Here is a 10,830-nt window from a genome sequence, read left to right as displayed (position 1 = left end):
AGGGGACCCAGAGCCATGCTGCAGGACCAGCCTCGTTAATCACCAGCCCTTGGAAGCCAGAGCTGAAGCAGGCTGGGCGGGGGCTGACGCAGGCACGTCCTTACAGCCCGTCGGGTTTCCTCCACCCAGCCAGTGGGCATCGCCCCATTTTCCACACAGCAAAGCTGAGGCTCAGAGGGTGGGGGGGCCTGAGCTAAGAAGAAGTGGGTGGGACATTCAGATCCGGGTCTGCTGCACCCACACTGTGCCAGGCCTGGCAGCTCCAGCACCTTGGACAGAGCTGCCAGCGCCCCGCCCCCGCGTTGGGGTGGGTGGGGGGGCTTGGGGGTATCCTGGGTCAGAGCCCCCTCACAGCCAGCTCTTTCCCGCTCCTCCCCTGTCCCCTGCCCCTCCTTCTCCCCGCTGCGTCCTTCCGAGGGAGCTGTGGAGTCTGACCCAGAGGTGAGGGAGCTGTGATGAGCGCTGTGGCGGGGGAGGGGACGCGGACTGATGGGCGCTATTATCAGTAAGGTGAAGTCTGGGCATGATAAAGGCCGTGGCGTCAGGGAGGATGATAGTGGCTGTCGTGGGGAGGGGACAGGGGACAGTAGGGGTTCCGTGGGGGTGCTGATGGAGGGTGGGAAGAAGATGATAAGGAGTGAAGGAGGAGGCATGGGAGTTCTAATGGGGAGGTGATAGCACACGTGACTGGAGGGTAATGAGGAGGGGTCAGGGTGGGGAGGTGATGGGGCAGAACCGGTCACAGCAACGGTGCCCATTCAGGCCATGGGCGAGGGGGTCCCTAGTTCCGCTCCCCAGTGTGGAGTTCTCAGGGTGTGGAGGGTGCCCAGGGCCCTCCCCGGCTCCCCTCCCCCAACATCCATGTCTCCCGGGGCCTCCCTCTTTCCACTAACTCCTTCATCACACCCCAGGGTAGCCACCCCCAGGACAGCCTCCAGGGCCCAAGACAGTCATCCCCCCCACCCCGTAGCCCCCACAGCCTCCTGATTGACACAGACACCCCCACCAGCCCCCGGCTGCCCCTGGCTGAATCCTGCTGAGGACATGGGGCCCAAAAGCTGGATCTGACTGCCTCAGGGAGCCTTGCTGGTGAGGCCCAGGCTCCAGGTTCCCTCCCCAGCTGCTCTCTGGTATTGGTGGGGGGAGGAGGGGAGCAGGCTTGTGATTTTGGGTAAACTGCCCTCCCTCCCTTCTCTGTGATGTGGCCCCGGCAACAGTACCTATCGCAGGGGATTGTGGTCAGTATTCCTTCCTTCATGCAGGCAGCAGGAAGGTAATGAGCACCTGCAATGTGCCAGGCACTGTCCTAGGCCCTGAGGATGCAGCAGCGAACAGGACAGACAAACCCCCGCCCTCAAGGCCCTTCTATCTGGTGTGATACAGGAGGCCAGGCACCAAGGAGGTCCCAGGATGTGGGGCTGTTCCTCACCTCAGGGCCCCACGAGCGACCAGGTTGGGGGCTCAGTCTCCTCTGGATCCTGGATGGCTGTGTCCTTGCTCCGCCACCCTGTCTAAGCTCCTCTCCCTCTCTGGGCTCCTCCCATTGTAGCTCTGGAGCTGCTCCAGGCTGCCACCTCCACCTGCCCAGGAGGTAGTAGCAGGCCGATGATGGGATATGGGAGGGAGTCTGGCGCCGGGCCCTGGAGCTGAATGCCCTGAAATGCGGAACAAAGGACAAGGCAATCAAAGGAGGCAGCGCTGGTGGCCAGGCCAGTCCTGCCAGCAGCCGCAGCATAGCCACCGCTCCTCCTGATGACAGGCTGTGCCCTGCCACTGCTGGGCCTTTGTCCCCTGTCCCTCCCACCACAAGCAAAACACGCCAGAGGAAGCATACAGTTTACCCGAGATCACACCATTATGGGGCCCTCCTTCTAGAGAGGCTCCGCTTTTCTAGAGAACAAGGGTTCGTTCATGCCAAGGTGTTCGTCACCTGATACAGTGGAATTAAGAGAAGGGGGCCGGGCTCAAGAGCTGCCTCTAATTTCTAGGGCATTTGGGCCAAGTCCCTGCTCTTTCTGGGACCCAGTTCCCCCACCTTGACAGAGGCGGAAAACTCAGATGCTGACGGAGCCTGGGCAGCTAATAGAAGTGTGTGCGGTGGCTGGGAAGGCAAAGGTTTTCAACTGTTGTTCTTTAGTGCTTGGTACACAGTAGGTGCCCAATAAATACTCAAACCCATGAATGTGGTGGCGGTGGCTCAGTTTCTGCTAACGGTTGCCAAGGAGGCCAGTCCCTGTGGCCACATCTTTGGATATTTTGGGATTTTTGAAATCCAGACTTGAGTGAGTCTACCCCAGTTTTTAAATGCTGGTCATTTTTAAAAATGTAAATAGCACGCAAACCAAAACAAACTCACATCCACCACTAACTTGCAATCTCCAAGCTAGTCATTTGTAGCATTCAGTTAGGTTCCCTCGCATATATTTGGTCCTTCCTTCCTTCATTCAGCTAGCATTTTCTAAGTGCCTATCCCTACGTTCCTGGCTATCAGGGGATGCTAAGGTGGCTGAAAGCCAACCCAACTTTTGAGAGGCTCCCAGGCTGGAGGGAACACAGCCTCAATATTTTAGTGAGCTATGTGCTTTAACGGGGGTACTGCAGGTGCAAGGTGCTATGGGAGCCCCAAGAAGGGTGTGATTCTCCCTAAGGATGGCAGAGAAAATTCCAAGAGGATAGAGCTTGAGCTGAGCCAGGAAGAGTGCTTGGGAACTCGGCAGGGAGGAAAGTGGGGTGGGTGAATGGAGTGTTAGAGGGAGTGGCGTGTGCAAATCCGCAGAGGCACAAGCATGCATGATGTGTTCAGAAAATAACTAGAAGTTTGGTGTGGTTAGAGTATGAGGCTGCACAGACAGCTTGTGATGGGTCTCAGAGAGGAGCTGAAGAGCTTAGACTGATTCCGAAGGGCACTAGGGAGCTACTGATGGGTACTGAGCAGCGGAGTGATGTGGTCAGACTTGAGTTTGGCTCTGGCTGCCACGTGAGCATGCACTGCAGGGTGCAGAGGGTGGAAGCTCACACGCAGGGCACAGGCTACCACGGTAGTCGAGGCCAGCCCTAATGGTGGCTTGGACGGGGTGGTGGCGGTGGAAGTGGGTAGAAGTCCAGACCCCTCTGGGTTAAATCCTGGCTTCATAACGTAGTAGCTGTGTGACTTGGGGCAAGTCACTCCGCCTCTCTGTGCTGTAGCATTTGTACAGTGCAAGATAATAACGGTACCGTTCTGCAGGGCATTGTGTGGACTAAGAGTTGGCCTCCTGAAGCGCTTAGAACAGACCCTGGCGCGTAGTAGGCCCTCGGTGGGCATTTACTACTATTACGATGTCTACTTCAGAGATGAGGAAGGAAAGGCTCAGAGCAGTCGGGTCAGTTGTCCAGGGCCACACAGGGCTCCAGGAGCTGGAGGCCGTCTGTTCCTTCTGTTCCCCACTCCCTCGTTTCCTCTTGCAGCTGTTGCTGCTAGTGCCAGGGGGGCCAAACCCAAGTGCGCTAGAAGCCAGGCCACCGAGAAGCCCCACACGCAGCACATACAGTGGGCACAGCCCGCTGCCGGCAGCCTGTGGGACAAGGGCCTTTCGGACCCCATTTGAAGGCAGCAACCTCTCCCAGTGCCAGGCAGCCCCTCGGCCTTCCCTGCCCCTCCCCTCTCCTCTCCATGGCCCTGGCCTGGCTGCCGGCCGACCCTGGGGAGCCTGGGCCAGCTTCAAACGTGCAGAAACCACTAATGGGCCACAGCTCTGCCTGACGAGTCCCCTGGGAGAGTTTGAAGGCAAACAGAATGCTGCGGGATTATTGATCCCAGGGTGTGGGCTTGGGGCGGGGCGCCCTGGGGCCAGAGCCTGCAGATCCCAGCCTGGCCCCTGCCCCAGCCACCCCTCCTCATCTTCTCAAGGAGCCTGGCTTGCCCCATCTTCCAAATGGGGCTAAACCCCATCGGGCTGATGTGGAGACTGGGGGGCGCCCGTGACCCCCCAGCACAGGAGTTGACACAGCAGAAGCATTCGATAAATCGGGATGGTTGTAGGTGCTGCTGTTTGCTGTCGGGGGGGCGCTGGCCATGCAGACAGTTGGTGGGGGTTAAGGGAGAGGACCTCTATTCTGGAGGGTCAAATAGCAGGCTGGAGCCTCAGCCGTGTGCCTTGCCCAACCTCCATGCCTCAGTTTCCTCCTCCGGGAAACAGGCTCGTGGGAGTAGAGCAGAGCAGTAAAGGGAACAGCCATGGGAGCCAGGCAGCCGGGTAACGGGGTCTGGCGAGACCACTTGGGCATCTTCTTAAACTGCTGTGCCTCCATTTCGTCGCCCCTAAAATGGGGTAAGGATATCCCTACCTCATCGGGCTGTCATGAGGATTAAATGAGTTGACACGAACCAGAGCCACAGAACTGTTGGTGTTATGATTACTTCTGGGTTGGTGGAGGAGTCAGTAAAGTCCCTCACTGGGGCCCAGCATCTAGTGGGTGCTCAATTCATGCTCAACCCACTGCCCAACCTCCGGTCACAGGCCTGCAACAGGACACCCTCCACCTGACAGGAAGTCCCATGACCACCTCCCACGGGGCCCTCTTTCTCATTGGGGTCTGGGTGCCCCCAAACTGAGATCACTTCCCTGCAGGAAGCCGCCCCCAGAGGGAGGGGTCCCCTCCTGGCCTCAGGGCTGGCTCCGTTCAGGGAGGAGCCCTTTGGAGGCCGAGGGGAAGGCAGGAGGGCATGGGGCCCTCCCTTCTCTACAGTCAGCTTCTTCTTAATGCCAAAAGCTGGGTGCTAAGACACCCACACAGCCCACCTCCAGGAAGGGGGTCAGATCAGCACCACATTCTCAGGGCAGAAACCTCTCACAGCTAAACACAGAGAGCGAAGCTGAGGTAGTGAGTTCCCCGTCGCTGGAGGTATTCTAGGCTGGGCTACCGCTTAGCTGGGTTGAACCCCTGAGAACCAGTCCACCCTGGACTCTCCTTTATTCCATGAATGGAGCGTCAGTCCCCCAGCCCTCCCAAGGTTTCACTTCTCTGGGCCTCAGTTGCCTCACCTGTAAAACGGGAATAATCCTGGTCCCTCCCTGGAAGAAACCGTGTGCAAGGAGAAAATGAGTTAGTGAAGGAAAGTGCCGAGCGCAGCATCTGACACACAGTAGGTGCTCAATAAATGCTCGCTTCGTTGTTACTGCGGTAGCTACTATCTGCCCCCTCGGCTCTCCTCCCGGCTCTTCCCTGTCTCTTGGCCTCACTCTCTTGTGCTCCCTGACTCTCCATGGTGCTCTCAGTCTCTAGGTCTGGGCTTTTGTTTCTTTAGGTCTCTCCCACCTGGTCTCGCCCTCTGCCCCCAGGTCTCCTGGTACCCCCTTGCCGCAGCACTTCCCATTTTGATCGAGGCCTCCCTTTGAGCAGTCTCTCTGTGCATGTGTGTCTCTCTGTGTCTCTGCGCCCCCCCCCCCCCCCCATCTCTCCCTCCCCCTGTGTTTTGATCTCTCTGCTTGTCTCTGCCCCAGGCGTGAACCACTCACTGGCTGCAGTGGCCGCGGCCACCCCCACGCCCGGTCTCCGGGGCCCAGCTCCTGAAATCCTCCAGCTGACATTTGGCCAAAGCCCCTTTTCCCTCAGTGCAGCTGGAACAAGATTGGAATTTTTCAACCAAACATTCTTAAGAAACGAAGGGGAGTTTGGGGGACAGACAACAAAAGCAGACACACAAAAACAGGCCCAGAAACGGTCCGTGCTTGACACAGGTCCCTAATGGCCACGGGAGCATGCCCCCCCCCCCCGTCGCTGTGGTCACTGCAGCTGGGCGCCCTGGGGGCCCAAGAGGGGAGTGGTCTGCTCAGGGACACCCAGCGGAGTGGGTGGGTGAGAAAGACCAGCTGTGCTTCCAGGCCCCCAGTTTCCCAGGCTGTAGAACCTCTGGCCCCATCTTAGACCCATTGTTCTGGCCAAAAATCTAGGCCAAAGCCACTGGGGAGAAGTGTTCTTGCTCCCTTGGAAATCTGAAGATTGCAGCCCAGGCAGGTCACCCAGGACCCAGCCGGCCCCCCTCGGCCTGGTCCCCGGCCAGCCTGAGCCCGAGGTGGACGGATGGGTGGGCGGCAGACACGACAGGGTGCAGGGCCCAGCAGGGAGGATGGCAGCTGCCCTAATTACTCCAGCTCTCCAGGTTCCAATCTCGTTTGAAAAGGACTCCAGGGACGCAGCCTTTAATAACTACCAGTAAACAGGCAGGAAAATCGATACCTGGTAAATAGAGCCCTGGAGAGAGGGACGCCTGGGCTGGCTGGCCCTGACCTGCTGGGAGGGGCTCCCGGAGTCCTTTGTCATGGGGCTGGCCAACACCGGCCTTTCCAGCCCTGTCCCCGCTTCCCCTTTCCACTCCCTCCGAGCCCTGACCTGTGCCAAGTAGGCTGCCTGTTTCCGTTGCAGACACCTCCTTTGCACAAGGATCTGTGCCTGGCGCTGGGAACGCAGGCGTGGGTCCGACCTGGTTCTTGTCCTCCTGAAAGTCATCCACCAGCAAAGGAGATTAAGAACAACAACGAATGATTTAATGACAATGCAAGGACACTTGGGCAATATAAAGCTGCATGTGCCAGCCATAGCAGCAGAAACAGAAAAGCAAGTCCAGGAAGAGGGGGACACGGGGAGGGTTTTGTTGGATGAATAGGAGTTCACCAAGTGAATGAGAGCTGGGACATGGGGAATGCGGGTAATGTATGTAGTAATAACAGCTGTCTTAGTTAACATTCACTGAGCACCTACTGTGGCCAAGCACTCTGCTGAGCACCTATGACCAGCATTATCTTGTTTTGTCCTACAGTAATTCTTTGGGGGTATGTATTCATACCCCCATTTTACAGATGAAGACACTGAGGCTATGTGTGGAGCCAGGATTTGACATGGCCCATGAGATTTCTGAGTTGTTTCTCTCAACCACTTCATTCTGCACCTCCCATCTCTGACCCCACCCTGCCCAGCTCAAGACCTGACACCCAGAGCTTAACGAAAGCAAGTTCCCATCCTTTCCCTTACCATCCAGGGGTTGTACCTTCCAGGTAACACAGCACCTTAACCCTCACTAGGAGGCTCAGGGCGGGACTTCAGGCACATCAGACCTGAAGATCATCTCTCACGAGCCCTCATTTTGCAGACGGGCAAACAGACTCTGGGAGGAGAAGACCAGCACTCAGGAGCAGAGCAGGAACGGGATCCAGAAATGTTTCCTCTAACCCCCTCTCAGGCCTGCCCTGGAGGAAGAGCATTGTCAAGGAAAAAATCGATATGCACACACTCAATTAAAATGATAAATCAGGCATCAAAATGAGGCAGCCCAGGAGACGGGGGAGGGGGGTGTGTTCACATGATCGGCTTGAACAATACAGGAGTCCAGGGCCTCCATCCTCACAGGTCTCTCTCGCATCCACGGCTGCAGCTGTCTGCCTCGATTTTCCCAGCTCTCGGGGTCTGGGCAGTTGACAGAGGCAGGGGTAGTCCATAACCCTTGGGATTCTGACAGAGGAGAGAGAGAGCAGAGGACAAGCTGTTCCAGCCCTGGGTAGGGACCCAAGTGAAGGTCAGGGAGAGTCTGTGCTCAGGAGAGAGAAGCCTGAGCAAGGCAGGGGGAGGCGGGGGTCTTCAAGAAGGTCCATGGTGGGTCCCCACCCATCTGGCTGCAGATCCCTGGGCCAGGCACCTTGGGGTTATGCCAGTTAACAGCCGAAATGCACTCCACGTTGTGAGGGTCTGCTGTCTGCCAGGCTCTGTGCTTGGCACTAGGGTATAGCAGTGAGCAAAGCAGTCAAGGTCCCTGACTTCTTGGGCTGACAGGCAGGTGGGAAGAGACAGAGAATAAAGAAAGTATGCAGATGAATATATCGTATCAGGTAGTGCTGAGTGCCAAAAGAAAAAGAACACCTGGCAAGAAGATGGCAACCGGGACAGCTGTGTTAGAAGGTGGTCTGGGAAAGTCTTTCTAAACAGGTGACATTGGAGCAGAGACCCGAAAGGAAGGAGGAAGGAAACTAGGAGAACATCTGGGGCCCCCCAAGTAATATACCAGGTGGAGGGAACAGCAGATACAAAGCCCTGAGCCTGGACAGTGCTTGGGGTGTTGGAGGAACGGCAAGGAGGCCAGGGTAGCTGGAGTGGAGTGAGTGAGAGGGAGGTGGGAGGTAATAAGTCAGAGAGGAAGACGGGACTTTGTAGACTCATGGGAGGAGTTTGGTAGACAATGGGGGCTTTGGAGGTCATAGCGAGGACTTTGGCTTTTATTCCCAGTAAGAGGGGAGGCCATGGGAGGATTTTGAGCAGAAGAAAGATGTAATCTGATTTGCATTGAAAAAGATCTCTCTGGCTGCCATGTGGGGAACAGACTACAGAATGCAAGGGCAGAAGCAGAGGCCAGTCGTGAGTCTACTGCAACAGTCCAGGCAGGAGAGAGACAGTGGGTTAGACCAGGTAGAATCACTGCAGTGAGAAGTGGTCAGGCCTGGGATGTATCTGAAGGTAGAGGGGACTGGGTCTACTAATGGACTGGATGTAAGGTATGAGGTAAGTCAGGGATGAGTCCAAATTTGGGGGTGGGCGGTATTGGGGTGCAAGCAGCTGGAAGGATAGAGCTCTATCCAGCATTTGCAATGAGAACCACTTCAGGAGGAGCAGGTTCAGGGTGAGGAAGCATCAGAGTTCTGCTTTACCAGGGGTGAGTTTGAGATGCCCGTTGGACCTCCTCAGGAGCGTGCCGAGGAGGCAGCTGGATCCACAAGCTCTCAGAGGGAGAGGGTGGGTCTGGAAATGATGGATTTTGGAATCATCAGAGTGGTCCTTTTCACAACCTCACAAGGGGTTTGTGGGGTTGCTTATGCCCATTTTAGAGATGAGAAAGCTGGAGCTCAGGGATGTTGAGGCACGGGACCACAGTCACAGAGCTGGCACGTTGGGCAGTGGGGACTTGAAATGAAATGTGTCTGCTTCCCAGCCCCTGGTGCCCAGCCTAGTCCCTGGGCTCTGTGGCTCTTCACCGAATCCTCCCGGCAGCTCTGTGCAGGGGGGGAGGGGGAGGGCGCGTCATGAGCTCGGCATCACCTTCATTTTCGAGCTGGGGCCGCCAAGACCCAGGCAGGCTGAAGGGACTTGCCCACAGCTGAGAAGCAGTCAAGTGTGCAGCCTTCCTGCAGGTGTGCCGAGTGAGCCCAGCAAAACTATCCCTCCACAGTGGTCCCAAGGCACAGAGCAGGCTAAAGCCTCTGAGAAGTCCTGCAGCCTGGACCTCACCTTATCTCTGTTTTCATGCAGTGCGCCAGGGAGCCTTGCTCCCAGGGAGCCCCTAGAGCTTTGGGAACATGAAGCAGTGGTTGAGAGCAAAACTTCAACGCCCTCATTTTTCCAAATGGGGGCATGAATACCCACCTGGCTGGGGTTATCATGTGGTTCTGTGCATTTTCAATGAGCACTGGGCGTGGAGCCCTCCAAAGAGTAGTCAGCAGATGTCTGTTAAAGGAAGGAACACATGAACAAACAGATGATTAAAAAACAAAGGAATTGGTGGGCGAAGGGATGGACAGACGCAGGAATGAGCAAAAGGCATGAAGGAACACAAGAGTAACCACACCCCAAAAGGATCAGGGTCTGAACTAGGAAATGCATTCATACCCTCAGCAATGATCTGTTGAGAGCACCTACTGTGTGCAGGCGTTGGGGACACAGCAGGGAGGAAAACGAAGTCCCTGCCTTGGTGACATTCTAGTGAGAGGAGACAGAAAACAAGATAAATAGGTAAAATATAACTTATGCCAGATGGAGAAAACCAAGCAGGGATGGAGAGAGAGAAAAGGAAGTATGTGGAGGGGTGGCACATTTTTAAATAGGGTGGCAGTAAATGAGGGAATGGCTGAATGCATGAATTAAATTAGGGAGTGAGAAGACATGCACCAGTGAGAAGCATAAGGGATGACTGCAGGCATGGATGAAGGATCGAATGAAAGAATTATTGAATGAACTGAACCCAGGACGATATGAATGCAAGAACTAAGGCGCGAATGAATGAATGAACAAATGAGCCAATGGAAGAGTGGTTGAGTGAAGAGATGAATTTGTGCTTGAATTAAAGCACCGATGAGGGGATGGATGAAGGAAGGAAGTTTGGAATGAGGCAAGAAGGCCGGCCTGCCCCCCCCCCCCCCCGCTCGCATGGCCATGGCCCGGCTGTCCCTGCTCCCCGCACCCGGGTCCGAACAGCCCCCGCACCCCCTCGCCCCCGCCCCACTCCCCACTCCCCCGGGGCCTGTGCGGCCACCGCTCCGGTGTGGGTGCTGACCCCGGAGGGGGGGTGCCCGCCCCCCCCGCTCTGACCGCCCTCCCCTTGTGAGCGCAGGTACCATGCGGCCCGTGCGGCGCAACTTCTACGACCCGTCGTCGGCGCCGGGCAAGGGCATCGTGTGGGAGTGGGAGAACGACGGCGGCGCGTGGACGGCCTACGACATGGACATCTGCATCACCATCCAGAACGCCTACGAGAAGCAGCACCCGTGGCTCGACCTCTCGTCGCTCGGCTTCTGCTACCTCATCTACTTCAACAGCATGTCGCAGATGAACCGCCAGACGCGCCGCCGCCGCCGCCTACGCCGCCGCCTGGACCTCGCCTACCCGCTCACCGTCGGCTCCATCCCCAAGTCGCAGTCGTGGCCCGTGGGCGCCAGCTCGGGCCAGCCCTGCTCGTGCCAGCAGTGCCTGCTGGTCAACAGCACGCGCGCCGCCTCCAACGCCATCCTGGCCTCGCAGCGCCGCAAGGCGCCCCCCGCGCCCCCGCAGCCGCCGCCGGGAGGGCCGCCGGGCGCGCTCGCCGTGCGCCCC

At 57.2% G+C, this 10,830-nt stretch overlaps 1 protein-coding gene across 1 annotated transcript in view; it reads left to right on the top strand.

The window, feature by feature from the left end:
• DTX1 (deltex E3 ubiquitin ligase 1) overlaps positions 1-10,830 on the top strand; it is a 33,960-nt gene that overhangs the window by 6,629 nt on the left and 16,501 nt on the right. The window contains exon 2 of the mRNA XM_044921127.1: positions 10,352-10,829. Coding sequence (XP_044777062.1) covers positions 10,352-10,829 — 478 coding nt within the window. The remainder of the gene's footprint in view (positions 1-10,351; position 10,830) is intronic.

This window comes from Neomonachus schauinslandi, chromosome 14 (assembly GCF_002201575.2).
Source record: "Neomonachus schauinslandi chromosome 14, ASM220157v2, whole genome shotgun sequence".
Lineage (NCBI taxonomy): Eukaryota > Metazoa > Chordata > Mammalia > Carnivora > Phocidae > Neomonachus > Neomonachus schauinslandi.
The sequence above is the reverse complement of the archived record's forward strand: the minus strand, read 5'-3'. Positions and strand labels throughout refer to the sequence as shown.